The following is a 22,981-nucleotide window of genomic DNA, read 5'->3' as shown; positions in this document are numbered from 1 at the left end:
CTCAGTCCCAACGTCTGATACTCATCATGCTTCACTCTCAGTCCCAAGGTCTGATACTCCTCATGCTTCACGCTCAGTCCCAAGGTCTGATAGTCCTCATGCTTCACGCTCAATCCAATGTTTGATAGACCTCATGCTTCACTCTCAGTTCCAAGGTCTGATAGACCTCATGCTTCACGCTCAATCCCAAGGTCGGATTGACGTCATGCTTCACTCAGTCCCGAGGTCAGATAGACCTCATGCTTCACTCAGTCCCAAGGTCTGATACTCCTCTTGCTTCACACTCATTCTCAAGGTCTGGTTGACCTCATGCTTCACTCTCAGTCCCAAGGTCTGATAGTCCTCATGCTTCACTCTCAGCCCCAAGGTCTGAATAACTGATACGGATCCTCTCTTTTCTCCCCAGAATGCAGCTGCGGGGGTTCCTCTTCCTGCTGGTGGTGGTGCTGATGGGAGTGATAGCTGAGGCTGGAAAGAATAAAAAGGGTGAGTATCTGGCATGAAGCCTGAGCCCAGAGGGGCTGGGGGTGCTGGGCACTGAGGGTTTCATGCATACAATCTGACCTCTTGTCTATCATCCTTTCAGACAAGGGCAAGAAGGCACTGTCCGACTGTGAGGACTGGCAGTGGGGGCCTTGCACCCCCAATAGCAAAGATTGTGGAGCAGGGACGCGTGAGGGCTCCTGCAACGAGGAGACCAAGAAGCTCAAGTGCAAGATTCCCTGCAACTGGAAGAAAGCCTTTGGAGGTGAGAAGTGCACGCACTTTCCACACCGCACCTTGCTACGGCCCCTCCTATAGGTGATGATGCGTTACCTGCATTCATGGTTTCCTGCACACCATGCACATAACACATGATTTGTGGGTAATAATAGGTTACCTGCATGATATTTTAGCTGCCCACTGTACCCATCATATATGTGATGATGGTTTACTTGCATGATGGTTTACCTGCACACAATACACATAACATGTGATCTGTGAGTAATGATAGGTTACCGCAAAAAGAACAGATGATGGACGGAATGCTAAACAAATCAAACATTCACCACCAGTCACAGATCTGGGTTAATTCATTGTTTTTTTGTTGGAAACAACCTTTACATCACAAATTTTACTCCACAATACAATCACAACGCAGTTGTTACAACGACCACGTTGTAACCACGCAATGCCATTACTACGCAAGTCATTACATTGACTTGCAGTAGATGGCATTCTAACATAAGAAATAGTATAGTTTACTATGCCATCACCTTCCCTACTGTTATGTAGGCTGGAGTTGGAATAGTAAATTATACATTTCTAATGTTACGGCACCATCTACTGCAAGTCGATGTAATGACTTGAGTACTAATGGAATTGCGTGGTTACAACGCGGTCGTTGTAACGACCGTGTTGTGATTGTATTGCGGAGTAAAATCTGCGTTGTAAAGGTACATATTCTTTTTTGCACGCCTCACTTTTCGAGTTTAAACCCAACCTTACGCAAATCAGTGTTGACCCTGTTCCCCATGGCAACAGTCCAGCCCAAACTGCCAGGCCAGGTCCTCCCTGGACCAGAAATGAGGATCCTGGGACTGGTTTCGAGGTATCACCCATCATCAGCCAGGCTCATCTCTAACTAACCTGTTTCTCCTGTAGTGTGAACCAATGAAGTCATGCCTTGTTACCCTTCTAGAACCAGTTGTTCCTGTGGTGCTCACCTGTGGACTCAATACCTCTCTCTCACTTCCAGCTGACTGCAGGTACAAGTTTGAGAACTGGGGGCCCTGTGACGCTACCTCAGGCCTCAAAGCGCGCTCAGGGACTCTGAAGAAGGCGCTCTACAAAGCCAAGTGCGATGAAACAATCCAAGTCACCAAGCCCTGCGCCCCCAAGACTAAGTCCAAACCCAAAGGTAAGTGTTAATTCTCCTTACTACTTCCACACTGCTGCGGTCACACGCTGCCACCTCGGTGTCACTCACAGCCAGCTCGGTGTCACACGCAGCCAGCTCGATGTCATGTTCAGGCGCCTCAGTGTCACGTGTAGCCACGTCGGTGTCACCAGTGTGAAAGTGTATATGTAAGGATGTGTAACTGACCTTCAGGCCTGAGCAGCTTTCTGCCATGAAATCAGTATTAACAAGAAAAGGTTGTTTCTTTTTACAGCGAAATAAGACAGGTGCATGTGTCCAAATGTTGGATGACAGACCCACAACAGTGAGCAGGAGGCTGCTGGCTACCAGGCCTGTGTGGGCCGAACTCTTCACTGTCCTGTTGTGTGTGTGTGTCAGCAGGTGCCTTCCACTGCTCGTGTGTTGTGTGACAGGACTGTCAGATTAGGGAGAAATGAGTCTGCGGTTGGGCAGAGCACGCAGCGCTGCTGTAGGCTTTCATCTTCCGAGCTCCTGCCTTGCCAGGTCCTCTCTCGGGTCCTCCTGGAATACTCGGGGAGAGGGGGGGTTGGACAACAACGTTACTGGCCAGTTAAGGCACCTCCTTCTCCCTTCCTGTCCTGGCTTTGATGACGCATGAACCAGTCTGCACTTCTCTTGGGTCAGATGAAGCACTCATTTATAGAAATAGGCGGCTAATCCACAGCTTGCCACTAGATGGCAGGCAAGGACCAACATGAGAATGTGGAGCAGCCTCAAACTTCAGGAGGTTTGTTACAAGCCCTGTGGGCGGTAGAAGGCCCGGTGAGGAATAGGTCGTCACGTGCCCGCATTGGCCACTCCTGGGCACCCTTGCTGGTGCCAAGGCTGCTGTCACCCTGCATTTCGGAGGCACCTGACGCTGCAATGTAGTGAGCGGGGACCAACAACTGAGAGTAGGAGAGGGCTGTGAAAAGGGCTGTGAAAAGGGCTGTGAAGGAACCCTAGAACCCCTGGTAACTATCAGTCACTAGAGACCCAGCAACTGACAGCAGGCTGCAGCAGAGGGCTGGGGGAGGAACCCCTGGTAACTATCCGTCACTAGAGACCCAGCGACTGACAGCAGGCTGCGTCAGAGGGCTGCGAAAGGAACCCTAGAACCCCTGGTAACTATCAGTCACTAGAGCCCCAGGGACTGACAGCAGGCTGCAGCAGAGGGCTCTGAAGGAACCCTAGAACCCATGGTAAATATCAGTCACTAGAGACCCAGCAACTGACAGCAGGCTGTGACAGAGGGCTGTGGGAGGAACCCTAGAACCCCTGGTAACTATCAGTCACTAGAGACTCAGCAACTGACAGCAGGCTGCGGCAGAGGGTTGCGGAAGGAACCCTAGAACCTCTGGTAACTATCAGTCACTAGAGACCCAGCAACTGACAGCAGGCTGCGGCAGAGGGCTGTGAAGGAACCATAGAACCCATGGTAACTATCAGTCACTAGAGACCCAGCAACTGACAGCAGGCTGAGGCAGAGGGCTGGGGAAGGAACCCTATAACCCCTGGTAACTATCAGTCAATAGAGACTCAGCAACTGACAGCAGGCTGCGGCAGAGGGTTGCGGAAGGATCCCTAGAACCCCTGGTAACTATCAGTCACTAGAGACCCAGCAACTGACAGCAGGCTGTGACAGAGGGCTGGGGAAGGAACCCTAGAACCTCTGGTAACTATCAGTCACTAGAGACCCAGGGACTGACAGCAGGCTGCGGCAGAGGGCTGGGGGAGGAACCCTAGAACCCCTGGTAACTATCAGTCACTAGAGACCCAACAACTGACAGCAGGCTGCAGCAGAGGGCTGTGAAGGAACCCTAGAACCCATGGAAATATCAGTCACTAGAGAACCAGCAACTGACAGCAGGCTGCAGCAGAGGGCTGCGGAAGGAACCCGAGAACCCCTGGTAACTATCAGTCACTAGAGACCCAACAACTGACAGCAGGCTGCAGCAGAGGGCTGTGAAGGAACCCTAGAACCCATGGTAAATATCAGTCACTAGAGACCCAGCAACTGACAGCAGGCTGCAGCAGAGGGCTGCGGAAGGAACCCGAGAACCCCTGGTAACTATCAGTCACTAGAGAACCAGCAACTGACAGCAGGCTGCAGCAGAGGGCTGTGGGAGGAACCTTAGAACCCCTGGTAACTATCAATCACTAGAAACCCTGCATCTGACAGCAGGCTGCGGCAGAGGGCTGGGGGAGGAACCCTAGAACCCCTGGTAACTATCAGTCACTAGAAACCCAGCAACTGACAGCAGGCTGCGGCAGAGGGCTGGGGGAGGAACCCTAGAACCCCTGGTAACTATCAGTCACTAGAAACCCAGCAACTGACAGCAGGCTGCGGCAGAGGGCTAGGGGAGGAACCCTAGAACCCCTGGTAACTATCAGTCACTAGAGACCCAGCAACTGACAGCAGGCTGCTGCAGAGGGCAGGGGGAGGATCCCTAGAACCCCTGGTAACTATCAGTCACTAGAGACCCAGCAACTGACAGCAGGCTGCAGCAGAGGGCTGTGAAGGAACCCTAGAACCCCTTGTAACTATCAGTCACTGGAGACCCAGCAACTGACAGCAGGCTGCAGCAGAGGGCTGTGGATGGAACCCGAGAACCCCTGGTAACAATCAGTCTCTAGAGACCCAGAGACTGACAGCAGGCTGTGGCAGAGGGCTCTGAAGGAACCCTAGAACCCCTGGTAACTATCAGTCACTAGAGACCCAGGGACAGACAGCAGGCTGCGGCAGAGGGCTGGGGGAGGAACCCTAGAACCCCTTGCAACTATCAGTCACTAGAGACCCAGCAACTGACAGCAGGGTGCGTCAGAGGGCTGCGGGAGGAACCCTAGAACCCCTGGTAACTATCAGTCACTAGAGACCTAGCAACTGACAGCAGGCTGCGGCAGAGGGCTGCGGAAGGAATCCTACAACCCCTGGTAACTATCAGTCACTAGAGACCCAGCAACTGACAGCAGGCTAAGGCAGAGGGCTGTTAAAGAACCCTAGAACCCCTGGTAACTATAAGTCACTAGAGACCCAGCAACTGACAGCAGGCTGCGGCAGAGGGCTGGGGGAGGAACCCTAGATCCCCTGGTAACTATCAGTCACTAGAGACTCAGCAACTGACAGCAGGCTGCAGCAGAGGGCTGCGGAAGGAACCCTTGAACCCCTGGTAACTATCAGTCACTAGAGACCCAGCGACTGACAGCAGGCTGCGGCAGAGGGCTGTGAAGGAACCCCTGGTAACTATCCTTCACTAGAGACCCAGCAACTGACAGCAGGCTGCGGCAGAGGGCTGTGAAGGAACCCTAGAACCCATGGTAACTATCAGTCACTAGAGACCCAGCGACTGACAGCAGGCTGCGGCAGAGGGGTGTGAAGGAACCCTAGAACCCCTGGTAACTATAAGTCACTAGAGACCCAGGAACTGACAGCAGGCTGCGGCAGAGGGCTGTGAAGAAACCCTAGAACCACTGGTAACTATCAGTCACTATTGACCCAGCAACTGACAGCAGGCTGCGGCAGAGGGCTGCGGAAGGAACCCTAGAACCCATGGTAACTATAAGTCACTAGAGACCCAGCAACTGACAGCAGGCTGCAGCAGATGGCTCTGAAGTAACCCTAGAACCCCTGGTAACTATCAGTCACTAGAGAACCAGCAACTGACAGCAGGCTGCGGCAGAGGGCTGGGGGAGGAACGCTAGAACCCCTGGTAACTATCAGTCACTAGAGACCCAGGGACTGACAGCAGACTGCGGCAGAGGGCTGTGAAGGAACCCTAGAACCCCTGGTAACTATCAGTCACTAGAGACTAAGCAACTGACAGCAGGCTGCGGCAGAGGGCTGCGGAAGGAACCCTAGAACCCATGGTAACTATAAGTCACTAGAGACCCAGCGACTGACAGCAGGCTGCGGCAGAGGGCTGGGGGAGGTACGATAGAACCCCTGGTAACTATCAGTCACTAGAGACCCAGGGACTGACAGCAGACTGCGGCAGAGGGCTGTGAAGGAACCCTAGAACCCCTGGTAACTATCAGTCACTATTGACCCAGGGACTGACAGCAGGCTGCTGCAGAGGGCTGGGGGAGGATCCCTAGAACCCATTCTAACTATCAGTCACTAGAGACCCAGCAACTGACAGCAGTCTGCGGCAGAGGGCTGGGGGAGGATCCCTAGAACCCCTCGTAACTATCAGTCACTAGAGACCCAGCAACTGACAGCACGCTGCGGCAGAGGCCTGCAGAAGGAACCCTAGAACCCCTGGTAACTATCAGTCACTAGAGACTAAGCAACTGACAGCAGGCTGCGGCAGAGGGCTGTGAAGGAACCCCTGGTAACTATCAGTCACTATTGACCCAGGGACTGACAGCAGGCTGCTGCCGAGGGCTGGGGGAGGATCCCTAGAACCCATTCTAACTATCAGTCACTAGAGACCCAGCAACTGACAGCAGGCTGCGGCAGAGGGCTGTGAAGGAACCCTAGAACCCCTTTTAACTATCAGTCACTAGAGACCCAGGGACTGACAGCAGGCTGCGGCAGAGGGCTGCGGAAGGAACCCGAGAACCCATGGTAACTATCAGTCTCTAGAGACCCAGCGACTGACAGCAGGCTGTGGCAGAGGGCTCTGAAGGAACCCTAGAACCCCTGGTAACTATCAGTCACTAGAGACCCAGGGACTGACAGCAGGCTGCGGCAGACGGCTGGGGGAGGAACGCTAGAACCCCTGGCAACTATCAGTCACTAGAGACCCAGCAACTGACAGCAGGGTGCGGCAGAGGGCTGCGGAAGGAACCCTAGAACCCCTGGTAACTATCAGTCACTAGAGACCCAGCAACTGACAGCAGGCTGCGGCAGAGGGCTGCGGAAGGAATCCTAGAACCCCTGGTAACTATCAGTCACTAGTGACCCAGCGACTGACAGCAGGCTGCGGCAGAGGGCTGGGGGAGGAACCCTAGAACCCCTGGCAACTATCAGTCACTAGAGACCCAGCAACTGACAGCAGGGTGCGTCAGAGGGCTGCGGAAGGAACCCTAGAACCCCTGGTAACTATCAGTCACTAGAGACCTAGCAACTGACAGCAGGCTGCGGCAGAGGGCTGCGGAAGGAATCCTAGAACCCCTGGTAACTATCAGTCACTAGAGACCCAGCAACTGACAGCAGGCTGCGGCAGAGGGCTGTGAAGGAACCCTAGAACCCCTGGTAACTATCAGTCACTAGAGACCCAGGGACTGACAGCAGATTGCGACAGAGGGCTGGGGGAGGAACCCTAGAACCCCTGGTAACTATAAGTCACTAGAGACCCAGCAACTGACAGCAGGCTGCGGCAGAGGGCTGGGGGAGGAACCCTAGATCCCCTGGTAACTATCAGTCACTAGAGAACCAGCAACTGACAGCAGGCTGCAGCAGAGGGCTGGGGGAGGAACGCTAGAACCCCTGGCAACTATCAGTCACTAGAGACCCAGCAACTGACAGCAGGGTGCGGCAGAGGGCTGCGGAAGGAACCCTAGAACCCTTGGTAACTATCAGTCACTAGAGACCCAGCAACTGACAGCAGGCTGCGGCAGAGGGCTGCGGAAGGAATCCTAGAACCCCTGGTAACTATCAGTCACTAGTGACCCAGCGACTGACAGCAGGCTGCGGCAGAGGGCTGGGGGAGGAACCCTAGAACCCCTGGCAACTATCAGTCACTAGAGACCCAGCAACTGACAGCAGGGTGCGTCAGAGGGCTGCGGAAGGAACCCTAGAACCCCTGGTAACTATCCTTCACTAGAGACCCAGCAACTGACAGCAGGCTGCGGCAGAGGGCTGTGAAGGAACCCTAGAACCCATGGTAACTATCAGTCACTAGAGACCCAGCGACTGACAGCAGGCTGCGGCAGAGGGCTGTGAAGGAACCCTAGAACCCCTGGTAACTATCAGTCACTAGAGACCCAGGAACTGACAGCAGGCTGCGGCAGAGGGCTGTGAAGAAACCCTAGAACCACTGGTAACTATCAGTCACTATTGACCCAGCAACTGACAGCAGGCTGCGGCAGAGGGCTGCGGAAGGAACCCTAGAACCCATGGTAACTATAAGTCACTAGAGACCCAGCAACTGACAGCAGGCTGCAGCAGATGGCTCTGAAGTAACCCTAGAACCCCTGGTAACTATCAGTCACTAGAGAAACAGCAACTGACAACAGACTGCGGCAGAGGGCTGTGAAGGAACCCTAGAACCCCTGGTAACTATCAGTCACTAGAGACTAAGCAACTGACAGCAGGCTGCGGCAGAGGGCTGCGGAAGGAACCCTAGAACCCATGGTAACTATAAGTCACTAGAGACCCAGCGACTGACAGCAGGCTGCAGCAGAGGGCAGGGGGAGGATCCCTAGAACCCCTGGTAACTATCAGTCACTAGAGACCCAGCAACTGACAGCAGGCTGCGGCAGAGGGCTGTGAAGGAACCCCTGGTAACTATCCGTCACTAGAGACCCAGCAACTGAGAGCAGGCTGCGGCAGAGGGCTGTGAAGGAACGCTAGAACCCATGGTAACTATCAGTCACTAGAGACCCAGCAACTGACAGCAGGCTGCGGCAGAGGGCTGTGAAGGAACCCTAGAACCCCTGGTAACTATCAGTCACTAGAGACCCAGGAACTGACAGCAGGCTGCGGCAGAGGGCTGTGAAGGAACCCTAGAACCACTGGTAACTATCAGTCACTAGAGACCCAGCAACTGACAGCAGGCTGCGGCAGAGGGCTGTGAAGGAACCCTAGAACCCATGGTAACTATCAGTCACTAGAGACCCAGCGACTGACAGCAGGCTGCGGCAGAGGGCTGTGAAGGAACCCTGGAACCCCATGTAACTATCAGTCACTAGAGACCCAGGAACTGACAGCAGGCTGCGGCAGAGGGCTGTGAAGGAACCCTAGAACCCCTGGTAACTATCAGTCACTAGAGACCCAGGGACTGACAGCAGATTGCGACAGAGGGCTGGGGGAGGAACCCTAGAACCCCTGGTAACTATAAGTCACTAGAGACCCAGCAACTGACAGCAGGGTGCGTCAGAGGGCTGCGGAAGGAACCCTAGAACCCCTGGTAACTATCAGTCACTAGAGACCTAGCAACTGACAGCAGGCTGCGGCAGAGGGCTGCGGAAGGAATCCTAGAACCCCTGGTAACTATCAGTCACTAGAGACCCAGCAACTGACAGCAGGCTGCGGCAGAGGGCTGTGAAGGAACCCTAGAACCCCTGGTAACTATCAGTCACTAGAGACCCAGGGACTGACAGCAGATTGCGACAGAGGGCTGGGGGAGGAACCCTAGAACCCCTGGTAACTATAAGTCACTAGAGACCCAGCAACTGACAGCAGGCTGCGGCAGAGGGCTGGGGGAGGAACCCTAGATCCCCTGGTAACTATCAGTCACTAGAGACTCAGCAACTGACAGCAGGCTGCGGCAGAGGGCTGCGGAAGGAACCCTAGAACTCCTGGTAACTATCAGTCACTAGAGACCCAGCGACTGAAAGCAGGCTGCAGCAGAGGGCAGGGGGAGGATCCCTAGAACCCCTGGTAACTATCAGTCACTAGAGACCCAGCAACTGACAGCAGGCTGCGGCAGAGGGCTGTGAAGGAACCCCTGGTAACTATCCGTCACTAGAGACCCAGCAACTGAGAGCAGGCTGCGGCAGAGGGCTGTGAAGGAACCCTAGAACCCATGGTAACTATCAGTCACTAGAGACCCAGCAACTGACAGCAGGCTGCGGCAGAGGGCTGTGAAGGAACCCTAGAACCCCTGGTAACTATCAGTCACTAGAGACCCAGGAACTGACAGCAGGCTGCGGCAGAGGGCTGTGAAGGAACCCTAGAACCACTGGTAACTATCAGTCACTAGAGACCCAGCAACTGACAGCAGGCTGCGGCAGAGGGCTGTGAAGGAACCCTAGAACCCATGGTAACTATCAGTCACTAGAGACCCAGCGACTGACAGCAGGCTGCGGCAGAGGGCTGTGAAGGAACCCTGGAACCCCATGTAACTATCAGTCACTAGAGACCCAGGAACTGACAGCAGGCTGCGGCAGAGGGCTGTGAAGGAACCCTAGAACCCCTGGTAACTATCAGTCACTATTGACCCAGCAACTGTCAGCAGGCTGTGGCAGAGGGCTTCGGAAGGAACCCTAGAACCCATGGTATCTATAAGTCACTAGAGACCCAGCGACTGACAGCAGGCTGCGGCAGAGGGCTGGGTGAGGATGCCTAGAATCCATTCTAACTATCAGTCACTAGAGACCCAGCAACTGACAGCAGGCTGCGGCAGAGGGCTGGGGGAGGATCCCTAGAACCCCTCGTAACTATCAGTCACTAGAGACCCAGCAACTGACAGCACGCTGCGGCAGAGGCCTGCAGAAGGAACCCTAGAACCCCTGGTAACTATCAGTCACTATTGACCCAGGGACTGACAGCAGGCTGCTGCAGAGGGCTGGGGGAGGATCCCTAGAACCCATTCCAACTATCAGTCACTAGAGACCCAGCAACTTACAGCAGGCTGCGGCAGAGGGCTGTGAAGGAACCCTAGAACCCCTTGTAACTATCAGTCACTAGAGACCCAGCAACTGACAGCACGCTGCGGCAGAGGCCTGCAGAAGGAACCCTAGAACCCGTGGTAACTATCAGTCACTAGAGACTAAGCAACTGACAGCAGGCTGCGGCAGAGGGCTGTGAAGGAACCCCTGGTAACTATCAGTCACTATTGACCCAGGGACTGACAGCAGGCTGCTGCAGAGGGCTGGGGGAGGATCCTTAGAACCCATTCTAACTATCAGTCACTAGAGACCCAGCAACTGACAGCAGGCTGCGGCAGAGGGCTGTGAAGGAACCCTAGAACCCCTCGTAACTATCAGTTACTAGAGACCCAGGGACTGACAGCAGGCTGCGGCAGAGGGCTGCGGAAGGAACCCGAGAACCCATGGTAACTATCAGTCTCTAGAGACCCAGCGACTGACAGCAGGCTGTGGCAGAGGGCTCTGAAGGAACCCTAGAACCCCTGGTAACTATCAGTCACTAGAGACCCAGGGACTGACAGCAGGCTGCGGCAGAGGGCTGGGGGAGGAACCCTAGAACCCCTGGTAACTATCAGTCACTAGAGACCCAGGGACTGACAGCAGGCTGCGGCAGAGGGCTGTGAAGGAACCGTAGAACCCCTGGTAACTATCAGTCACTAGAGACCCAGCGACTGACAGCAGGCTGCGGCAGAGGGCTGCGGAAGGATCCCTAGAACCCCTGGTAACTATCAGTCACTAGAGACCCAGGGACTGACAGCAGGGTGCGGCAGAGGGCTGTGAAGGAACCCTAGAACCCCTGGTAACTATCAGTCACTAGAGACCCAGGGACTGACAGCAGGCTGCGGCAGAGGGCTGGGGGAGGAACCCTAGAACCCCTGGCAACTATCAGTCACTAGAGACCCAGCAACTGACAGCAGGGTGCAGCAGAGGGCTGCGGAAGGAACCCTAGAACCCCTGGTAACTATCAGTCACTAGAGACCCAGCAACTGACAGCAGGCTGCGGCAGAGTGCTGCGGAAGGAATCCTAGAACCTCTGGTAACTATCAGTCACTAGAGACCCAGCAACTGACAGCAGGCTGCGGCAGAGGGCTGTGAAGGAACCCTAGAACCCCTGGTAAATATCAGTCACTAGAGACCCAGGAACTGACAGCAGGCTGCGGCAGAGGGCTGTGAAGGAACCCTAGAACCCCTGGTAACTATCAGTCACTATTGACCCAGCAACTGACAGCAGGCTGCGGCAGAGGGCTGCGGAAGGAACCCTAGAACCCATGGTAACTATCAGTCACTAGAGACCCAGGGACTGACAGCAGACTGCGGCAGAGGGCTGTGAAGGAACCCTAGAACCCCTGGTAACTATCAGTCACTATTGACCCAGGGACTGACAGCAGGCTGCTGCAGAGGGCTGGGGGAGGATCCCTAGAACCCATTCTAACTATCAGTCACTAGAGACCCAGCAACTGACAGCAGGCTGCGGCAGAGGGCTGGGGGAGGATCCCTAGAACCCCTGGTAACTATCAGTCACTAGAGACTAAGCAACTGACAGCAGCCTGCGGCAGAGGGCTGTGAAGGAACCCCTGGTAACTATCAGTCACTAGAGACCCAGCAACTGACAGCAGGCTGCGGCAGAGGGCTGCGAAAGGAAGCCAGGACCCCTGGTAACTATCACTCACTAGAGACCCAGGGACTGACAGCAGGCTGCTGCCGAGGGCTGGGGGAGGATCACTAGAACCCCTCGTAACTATCAGTCACTAGAGACCCAGCAACTGACAGCACGCTGCGGCAGAGGCCTGCAGAAGGAACCCTAGAACCCCTGGTAACTATCAGTCACTAGAGACTAAGCAACTGACAGCAGGCTGCGGCAGAGGGCTGTGAAGGAACCCCTGGTAACTATCAGTCACTATTGACCCTGGGACTGACAGCAGGCTGCTGCAGAGGGCTGGGGGAGGATCCCTAAAACCCATTCTAACTATCAGTCACTAGAGACCCAGCAACTGACAGCAGGCTGCGGCAGAGGGCTGCGGAAGGAACCCGAGAACCCATGGTAACTATCAGTCACTAGAGACCCAGCAACTGACAGCACGCTGCGTCAGAGGCCTGCAGAAGGAACCCTAGAACCCCTGGTAACTATCAGTCACTAGAGACTAAGCAACTGACAGCAGGTTGCGGCAGAGGGCTGTGGAAGGAACCCTAGAACCCCTGGTAACTATAAGTCACTAGAGACCCAGCGACTGGCAGCAGGCTGCGGCAGAGGGCTGGGGGAGGAACGCTAGAACCCCTGGTAACTATCAGTCACTAGAGACCCAGGGACTGACAGCAGACTGCGGCAGAGGGCTGTGAAGGAACCCTAGAACCCCTGGTAACTATCAGTCACTATTGACCCAGGGACTGACAGCAGGCTGCGGCAGAGGGCTGGGGGAGAAACGCTAGAACCCCTGGCAACTATCAGTCACTATTGACCCAGGGACTGACAGCAGGCTGCGGCAGAGGGCTGGGGGAGGAACGCTAGAACCCCTGGCAACTATCAGTCACTAGAGACCCAGCAACTGACAGAAGGGTGCGGCAGAGGGCTGCGGAAGGAACCCTAGAACCCCTGGTAACTATCAGTCACTAGAGACCTAGCAACTGACAGCAGGCTGCGGCAGAGGGCTGCGGAAGGAATCCTAGAACCCCTGGTAACTATCAGTCACTAGAGACCCAGCAACTGACAGCAGGCTGCGGCAGAGGGCTGCGGAAGGAACCCTAGAACCCCTGGTAACTATCAGTCACTAGAGACCCAGCGACTGACAGCAGGCTGTGGCAGAGGGCTGGGGGAGGAACCCTAGAACCCATGGTAACTATCAGTCACTAGAGACCCAGCAACTGACAGCAGGCTGCGGCAGAGGGCTGAGAAGGAACCCTAGAACCCCTGGTAACTATCAGTCACTAGAGACCCAGCAACTGACAGCAGGCTGCGTCAGAGGCCTGCAGAAGGAACCCTAGAACCCCTTGTAACTATCAGTCACTAGAGACTAAGCAACTGACAGCAGGCTGCGGCAGAGGGCTGCGGAAGGAACCCTAGAACCCCTGGTAACTATAAGTCACTAGAGACCCAGCGACTGACAGCAGGCTGCGGCAGAGGGCTGGGGGAGGAACGCTAGAACCCCTGGTAACTATCAGTCACTAGAGACCCAGGGACTGACAGCAGACTGCGGCAGAGGGCTATGAAGGAACCCTAGATCCCCTGGTAACTATCAGTCACTATTGACCCAGGGACTGACAGCAGGCTGCGGCAGAGGGCTGGGGGAGAAACGCTAGAACCCCTGGCAACTATCAGTCACTATTGACCCAGGGACTGACAGCAGGCTGCGGCAGAGGGCTGGGGGAGGAACGCTAGAACCCCTGGCAACTATCAGTCACTAGAGACCCAGCAACTGACAGCAGGGTGCGGCAGAGGGCTGCGGAAGGAATCCTAGAACCCATGGTAACTATCAGTCACTAGAGACCCAGCAACTGACAGCAGGCTGCGGCAGAGGGCTGAGAAGGAACCCTAGAACCCCTGGTAACTATCAGTCACTAGAGACCCAGCAACTGACAGCAGGCTGCGGCAGAGGGCTGAGAAGGAACCCTAGAACCCCTGGTAACTATCAGTCAATAGAGACCCAGGGACTGACAGCAGGCTGCGACAGAGGGCTGGGGGAGGAACCCTAGAACCTCTGGTAACTATAAGTCACTAGAGACCCAGCAACTGACAGCAGGCTGCGGCAGAGGGCTGTGAAGGAACCCTAGAACCCCTGGTAACTATCAGTCACTATTGACCCAGGGACTGACAGCAGGCTGCGGCAGAGGGCTGGGGGAGGAACCCTAGAACCCCTGGTAACTATCAGTCACTAGAGACTCAGCAACTGACAGCAGGCTGCGGCAGAGGGCTGGGGGAGGAACCCTAGATCCCCTGGTAACTATCAGTCACTAGAGACTCAGCAACTGACAGCAGGCTGCGGCAGAGGGCTGCGGAAGGAACCCTAGAACCCCTGGTAACTATCAGTCACTAGAGACCCAGCGACTGACAGCAGGCTGCGGCAGAGGGCTGTGAAGGAACCCTAGAACCCATGATTACTATCAGTCACTAGAGACCCAGCAACTGACAGCAGGCTGCGGCAGAGGGCTGTGAAGGAACCCTAGAACCCATGGTAACTATCAGTCACTAGAGACCCAGCGACTGACAGCAGGCTGCGGCAGAGGGCTGTGAAGGAACCCTAGAACCCCTGGTAAATATCAGTCACTAGAGACCCAGGAACTGACAGCAGGCTGCGGTAGAGGGCTGTGAAGGAACCCTAGAACCCCTGGTAACTATCAGTCACTATTGACCCAGCAACTGACAGCAGGCTGCGACAGAGGGCTGTGAAGGAACCCTAGAACCCCTGGTAACTATCAGTCACTATTGACCCAGGGACTGACAGCAGGCTGCGGCAGAGGGCTGTGAAGGAACCCGAGAACCCCTGGTAACTATCAGTCACTAGAGACCCAGCGACTGACAGCAGGCTGCGGCAGAGGGCTGTGAAGGAACCCTAGAACCCCTGGTAACTATCAGTCACTAGAGACCCAGGAACTGACAGCAGGCTGCGGCAGAGGGCTGTGAAGGAACCCTACAACCCCTGGTAACTATCAGTCACTATTGACCCAGCAACTGACAGCAGGCTGTGGCAGAGGGCTGCGGAAGGAACGCTAGAACCCATGGTATCTATAAGTCACTAGAGACCCAGCGACTGACAGCAGGCTGCGGCAGAGGGCTGTGAAGGAACCCTAGAACCCCTGGTAACTATCAGTCACTATTGACCCAGGGACTGACAGCAGGCTGCTGCAGAGGGCTGGGGGAGGATCCCTAGAACCCATTCCAACTATCAGTCACTAGAGACCCAGCAACTTACAGCAGGCTGCGGCAGAGGGCTGTGAAGGAACCCTAGAACCCCTTGTAACTATCAGTCACTAGAGACCCAGCAACTGACAGCACGCTGCGGCAGAGGCCTGCAGAAGGAACCCTAGAACCCGTGGTAACTATCAGTCACTAGAGACTAAGCAACTGACAGCAGGCTGCGGCAGAGGGCTGTGAAGGAACCCCTGGTAACTATCAGTCACTATTGACCCAGGGACTGACAGCAGGCTGCTGCAGAGGGCTGGGGGAGGATCCCTAGAACCCATTCTAACTATCAGTCACTAGAGACCCAGCAACTGACAGCAGGCTGTGGCAGAGGGCTGTGAAGGAACCCTAGAACCCCTCGTAACTATCAGTTACTAGAGACCCAGGGACTGACAGCAGGCTGCGGCAGAGGGCTGCGGAAGGAACCCGAGAACCCATGGTAACTATCAGTCTCTAGAGACCCAGCGACTGACAGCAGGCTGTGGCAGAGGGCTCTGAAGGAACCCTAGAACCCCTGGTAACTATCAGTCACTAGAGACCCAGGGACTGACAGCTGCTGCGGCAGAGGGCTGGGGGAGGAACCCTAGAACCCCTGGCAACTATCAGTCACTAGAGACCCAGCAACTGACAGAAGGGTGCAGCAGAGGGCTGCGGAAGGAACCCTAGAACCCCTGGTAACTATCAGTCACTAGAGACCCAGCAACTGACAGCAGGCTGCGGCAGAGGGCTGTGAAGGAACCCTAGAACCCCTGGGAACTGTCAGTCACTAGTGACCCAGCGACTGACAGCAGGGTGCGTCAGAGGGCTGCGGGAGGAACCCTAGAACCCGTGGTAACTATCAGTCACTAGAGACCCAGGGACTGACAGCAGGGTGCGACAGAGGGCTGGGGGAGGAACCCTAGAACCCCTGGTAACTATAAGTCACTAGAGACCCAGCAACTGACAGCAGGCTGCGGCAGAGGGCTGGGGGAGGAACCCTAGAACCCCTGGCAACTATCAGTCACTAGAGACCCAGCAACTGACAGAAGGGTGCAGCAGAGGGCTGCGGAAGGAACCCTAGAACCCCTGGTAACTATCAGTCACTAGAGACCCAGCAACTGACAGCAGGCTGCGGCAGAGGGCTGTGAAGGAACCCTAGAACCCCTGGGAACTGTCAGTCACTAGTGACCCAGCGACTGACAGCAGGGTGCGTCAGAGGGCTGCGGGAGGAACCCTAGAACCCGTGGTAACTATCAGTCACTAGAGACCCAGGGACTGACAGCAGGGTGCGACAGAGAGCTGGGGGAGGAACCCTAGAACCCCTGGTAACTATAAGTCACTAGAGACCCAGCAACTGACAGCAGGCTGCGGCAGAGGGCTGCGGAAGGAACCCTAGAACCCCTGGTAACTATCAGTCACTAGAGACCCAGCGACTGACAGCAGGCTGTGGCAGAGGGCTGTGAAGGAACCCTAGAACCCATGATTACTATCAGTCACTAGAGACCCAGCAACTGACAGCAGGCTGCGGCAGAGGGCTGTGAAGGAACCCTAGAACCCCTGGTAACTATCAGTCACTAGACACCCAGGGACTGACAGCAGGCTGCGGCAGAGGGCTGCGGAAGGAACCCTGATCAGTAGGGCAGTTGGAATTATGCAGCAACGGAGGTCCAAATTATGTGACAGGGATGAGTAAATTATGCGGCAAGAAAAGACAAATTATGCAGCGCGATACGGCACATTTTGTAATAGTATTACTTTTATTATTTTTTATTTTATACACTTGTTAACACTATCTGGACATAGTTTGTACCTCATTAGTACAAATATAATTCCTAAATATGGCAATAAGCAAAAGAAAGGTGCCCAGTGAACCTGTGCAAAAGGCTTTCCACTGCCGGGTAGCATGTGTTGCTGCATTTTTAGTTGCGTTTGAACCCTTTGAGCTAGAAACAAAATGTTTTTTTTGTTGTCAAAATCTGCAGATTATGCAGCAGATGATGGATTATGTGGCAAATGCGGTAATCTATAATTACACGAAAATCGCAGCTATAGCACAATCGCTTAATTCCAGTGGCCCTATCACTGACTAGAGAACCAGCAACAGCAGCATTGCTGGGCCCAGAAGAAACACACAATCACAGCCATTCTCTGCGAGCGGCCACATAAACCGTGTGATCTCCGACCTATTTGCATCACATTTCAAAACATCACACACCCTGCAGTTTTAGAACTTAAACGCTTGTGTGCTAAGCGGAATGGGCTGTGCCCCCATCTGCAGAGCTCACTGTCAAACCAGGTTTTCAAACCTTGTGTAGATTTATTTATTGACATCTTTCTAGCCTCTGCAGTGGCAGGCGCTGGAAGTTACGTATACGGACGTAAAATGCGTCAGTTTACACGGTTGACAAGTTAATGGGCTATGAGAGGTGTGTAACGGGGCACCAGATGTCACCTCACGCTGACAGTATAGTGGTTAGGAATTGTGTATACCGGGGTAAGGTGTGTCACCTCACGCTAGTGATAAGTTTACAGCAAGGTTACTGGTGTCATGGGATTCTGGGACCGCATCATTTTCCACTTATGTATCGACTTTGCACATTTGCGACACAATCCACTATCTGCTGCATAATTGACAGATTTTACCCCAAAAAATAATTTTATTTTAGTTTAGAGGGATCTAAAGGTGTTAAACATGTGGTGACATGTATGACTACACAGTGGAAGGCTCTTTGCAGAATTTGACTGGTTCAATTGCCTGTTTCTGTAATTAAGTGTGAAACTTTAACCAATGAGGTGCACCCTTTGCTCAGACTGTTATCCTGTGTAAAGCAGATAAAACAATACGGTAATACTGTCACAAAATGTGCAGCTTTACGCCACATAATTTGCCTGCCACATAATTTAATCAACCCTTTGCATAATTGGTTCTCCGCTGTTGCATAAATCTAGTGGCCCTGGCTAACAGCTGCTGGAAGTTATCGTCAGTGGTTTTAGGGCCATCATTTCACACTGGCGACCAGTTCACGAGCCATGCCAGATGTGTACCGGGTACAAGATGTAATCACACACTGTAATAAGGCCTCTGGTTGGGAGTTAGAGTTGTCATACCCTGCTAGTGTTAAGTTAACAGGCGATGTGAGGTCTTAGCGCTGTCTTTTCCACACATGCATCTCCTGCTCTAGGAAATGTATTTGTTTATTTTTGCAATTTTTTATAGCGCGGACATGGCCCGGAGGCATCAGGGCGCTACACGATAAAGCCAGATCAGATCAATTGACTCTAGTGCTGTGAGCAACATTTACTATGACCTTGATTTGTTGATGTTTGTTGGGTCTGTCCACAAGTTTCAGATTATACCAATAAATTAAAGACAATCTAACAGCAGGGAGTGGCATCAATCAAGTTGACAAAAGACTTCATGAAATTTCAGTTCTGCAAATTTTAAGTGAGTTATAATTCTGTAGCTCTTTCTTGCACTTCCCATCTTTGTAAAACATTAAACGTTGAGACTCGTTTTATTGTGTTGATGGATCATCCCCATTTGTGGGGAACCACTAAAGAATAACACACTCAGTGTCTGAGAATCCTATTGCTCCCCTATGGTAACTTTTTTCCTCAGTATTTCTTTGTCTTTTGTTTTCCTAGCTAATAAGACATATACATGCATGTTTGTTTTGTTTGGAGTGACATTCCTTTGATGCCTGTACTGCAACTGTTTCTTTCCTTTCCCTCAAATTGTAAAGCGGTCTGATACCCTTTGGGATCATGTTCACGCTATAAAAAACTTTATAAATAAATGAATAAAATAAATAACAAATATAAATACACACGTACATTAAAGTTGAAGAGATCACCGGGAAGCCTCTACTGAGTGGAGGCATGGGGTGCAGCCAGAGACTGCCCCCTCACTCTGTGCCCCCCCAGCCAGAGACTGCCCCCTCACTCTGTGCCCCCCCAGCCTGAGACTGCCCCCTCACTCAGTGCCAAACCAGCCAGTGACTACTCACTCAGTGTCCCCAGCCAGAGACTGCCTCCTCACTCTGACTCCTCCAAGCCAGAGACTGCTCCCTCACTCAGTGACACCCACTTCTCTCGCCCGCTCCAGTCAAAGACTGCCCCCACTTGCAGAATAGGGGGCAGATGTACAAGCCCCTTGCGCCACTTTTGCGTCACTTTTCCTATGTTAAAAATGACGCAAAAGTGGCACAAGGGGCTTCTAAATCTGCCCCCCAGCATTCTTGGACAAAACGTGCCGCAAAATTAGATACAACAGCCACCAGATGGCGCTGTGGCTCCATGAACTCCTCTCAGCGGTGGGATTAGTTTCAATAGCCACTAGATGGCGCTGTGGCTCCATGAACTCCTCTCAGCGGTGGGATTAGTTTCAATAGCCACCAGATGGCGCTGTGGCTCCGTGAACTCCTCTCAGCGGTGGGATTAGTTTCAATAGCCGCCAAATGGCGCTGTGGCTCTCTGAACCCCTGTCAGCGGCGGGATTAGTTTCAATGGCCACCAGATGGCGCTGTGGCTCCATGAACTCCTCTCAGCGGTGGGATTAGTTTCAATGGCCACCAGATGGCGCTGTGGATCTATGAACCCCTGTCAGCGGCGGGATTAGCTTTATTCAAGCGCCTGAGAGGTGCGCTTTCAGCCGCCTTCGTCTTCCTGGGTTTTTAGGAAAGGGCCGTTTCCACTTACCTTGTATGTGGCTGCTGGGGGACACCCTTCGTGGACACGTGACATCAAATTGGTCTTCTCTACACCTGTTTTTGTCTGGGAGGAGTTAGAGGGCAGCCTTGCAGCTGTCTTCCCTGCAGTTTACCTTTGTTATTTGTATTTTGAGGCGTCTCCGCCTCATTTCTTTTATTGGAGTGCTTATCAAACTCAGTCTTGCATTCGATACTTATATTGTTTAATTACCGTGGGCAATGCTTGGTTCTTTACCAGACTGAAGTCTGGTTCCTGGAGTGATGGCAAGCACTGACGTCAGATCCCTGGTGTGATGTCAAACTCTGACATAAGATTTCAGGAGCGATTAAACAGTCTACCATCAGACACCCTGGAGTATACTTACACCCTGACGTCAGATCCCTGGTGTGATGTCACGCTCTGACATAAGATATCAGGAGCGATGAAACAGTCTACCTTCAGATGCCCTGGAGTATTCTCACACCCTGACGAGTGATCCCTGGAGAGATGTCAAGTACTGACGTGAGATCCACAATGTGAACCCTGGGGTGATGTCATATTCTGACATAGGATTCCCAGAATGATTTAATAGTCTACGTTCAGATCCCTGGAGTATTCTCACACGCTCATGTCATGTCCCTGGTGTGATGTCACACGCTGCTGTCAGAGCCCTGCTGTGATGTCATACGCTAAAATCAGATCCCTGCTGTGATGTTACACACTGACCTCAGATTCATAGAGCGATGTAATAGGCTACGTTCAGATCCCTGGATTGATGTCAAGCACTGATGTCAGATCCCTGGCATGATGTCACACGCTGACGTCAGATTCCTGGAGCGATGAAACAGGCTGCGTTCAGCTCCCTGGAGTGATGGGAAGCCCTGACGTCAGATACCTGAAGTGAGGTATCAGTAAGAGGTGAGAACTCAGTGTGAGGTGCATTTCCTGTATCGGTGTAAAAGGCCGAGGTCAGGAGAGCTTAATTTGTTAGAAAAATAAATGCCAGTGCCCAGCACTACGCAATGCTGGCATTGCCCACAGCATCTGCCAGTGATGTCCCTGCAGTCCTGTTGCTCCATAAGGAGTTTCAGGGTAGGGCTGAGCCCTGGCAAACACCTGCTCATATTAAGCTGTGTTCTGCAGTAGCCATTTGACCAACACGCTGTAGGTTCTGGGGAGTCTGTATGTCCATCCTCCACACTTTCCCAGAAGCTGCTGCCTTGGCCCGCTCAGCCCGGTGGAGCGCTGTATGGTGGGCATGTACCCACCTTTCTCCAGGTCTCTTGAACCTTCTCTTTCTTGGGGCTGCCTCTTTCTCTGTAAGATTCTTTCAAATCCTAGGGGGTACCTCCAGTCTGCAGTCATAGCGGTTGTTTCCTAGTAAGATTGTAGACCGGCTCATTTCCTGTCAAACCCCTCATTGCTGCCAGTCAGGGTTTGTATCTTGCAAGAAAAAGCTATTTTAAATGAATCAGTTCAGTAACATGGATTAGCTCCAGGATTGGGCATTTCTTTCAAAGACTGCCACCTGCAGCCGTGCCAAGCTGTTGCAGAAGGCATTGGTACTGGTGGCAACTTGCACTTCCTTTCGGGTGAAATAGAACAACTTCGGGTCTTTTAGCCAGTGGAGTGCAGACTCGACTGGGAGCCTCCACTCGGTCCTTTTAGGACATCACATACGAAAGTGCTCTTTCATTCATGAAACTGAAGGTCCCAGTCGTCGGGCTGAACATGTTCTGGCTTGACGGTCAAGCCCAACAAAGGCCCTCATTACAATGGCGGTCGGATCTCTGATCGCCATCGTATCGGGCAGGTCACCGTCTGACAATGAGTCGGCAGTCCCACTCGGCCTATTGTGAACAGACCACCATGTAGGTGTTTGGAAAGTGCTTTTTGCTACTGCAGCTTGGGCTGCAACCCAGGAAAAGGGCCGCAGCACAAGCCGCAGTAGAAAAAGGCACTTTGTGCACATCCATGCATGTGTTGCCTGGCACACAGTGCATTGATGTGTGGGGGGCCCTACATGTGCCCCACCATGCCACTTAGCAGTGACCCACGGGTGATGGGGGCTCTGCTTGGGGCCCCCACAGTCTGTTTCTGTCTGCCTTTTCATGGTGGTCGGATGGCCATGAAAAAGGCATCCACAAAGGAACATCCTAATTCCTAAGGCGGTGCCTGAGCAGGGACCGCCTCCGTTGTATGGATAGGAGTCCGACTGCCGCCTGATGGGATCTTGAATCCGTGGAACCCCAACCTCTGTGGTCCAACCGCCTGCATTGAAATGCAGAGGTCAGACCCACTGCCTGGATGTTGGGTGGACCACCACCGATGGCATGCAGGTGGCGGATCACCCGCCATTGTAATTATGGCCTAAGTATGGAGGGCCATATTATACATAATGCCCTGGGGGCACCTTGGGTGTGTGTGCCAGCTTTGTGCGCCCCTGGAGCGCTGTAGTATACAAAAAGTGATGTAGACGCTTTTGTAATTCCGATAGCCCGGGCGCACATATAGAGTAGAGGGCTCCTCGTCATTTGCATGGGGGTGTGGCCACATGCAAATGAGGGAATCACTTTGACTCTGCCCATGCTGCCAATTATGGACCCGGGTACAGAGACAAACATACCCTTCAGACTCTCTCTGAGAGTGCTCCACAAAAAAGTGGCACACTGTCGGTGTGCCCGCTGAGGGTAGCTCTCTGAAGAGGTGAAAGGGGGTCCTATGGACCCTCAGACATCCCCCTGCAAGTGGGTGTTGTCACTGAACTTCAGAGGGAGATCTGTACCCTCCTTAAAGTGCAGGCAGCTGCCGCCACCACTATGAAGCATGAAGTGCCTGCTGCAATCGGCTGCTCCAAATTTCACTGCAGATTCTGCCCTCGAGTTCGCAGCGGCTCTGCCGCAGCGTATTCATTCTAATAGGACATACTCTCCCTGTTTGCACCCGGCACACCTGCTTAAAGTTGTGCCTTGGCACAGACAGGA

General features: G+C 53.5%; 1 protein-coding gene across 1 annotated transcript in view; it reads left to right on the top strand.

The window, feature by feature from the left end:
* Nucleotides 1-22,981, top strand: part of MDK (midkine) — a 135,590-nt gene that overhangs the window by 104,900 nt on the left and 7,709 nt on the right. The window contains exons 2-4 of the mRNA XM_085646683.1: nucleotides 407-486; nucleotides 587-748; nucleotides 1,739-1,900. Coding sequence (XP_085502809.1) covers nucleotides 408-486; nucleotides 587-748; nucleotides 1,739-1,900 — 403 coding nt within the window. The 5' untranslated portion in view covers nucleotide 407. The remainder of the gene's footprint in view (nucleotides 1-406; nucleotides 487-586; nucleotides 749-1,738; nucleotides 1,901-22,981) is intronic.

This window comes from Triturus cristatus, chromosome 3_1 (genome assembly GCF_964204655.1).
Source record: "Triturus cristatus chromosome 3_1, aTriCri1.1, whole genome shotgun sequence".
NCBI lineage: Eukaryota > Metazoa > Chordata > Amphibia > Caudata > Salamandridae > Triturus > Triturus cristatus.
Note: the sequence above shows the minus strand (reverse complement) of the source record. Positions and strands in the feature narration are given on the sequence as shown.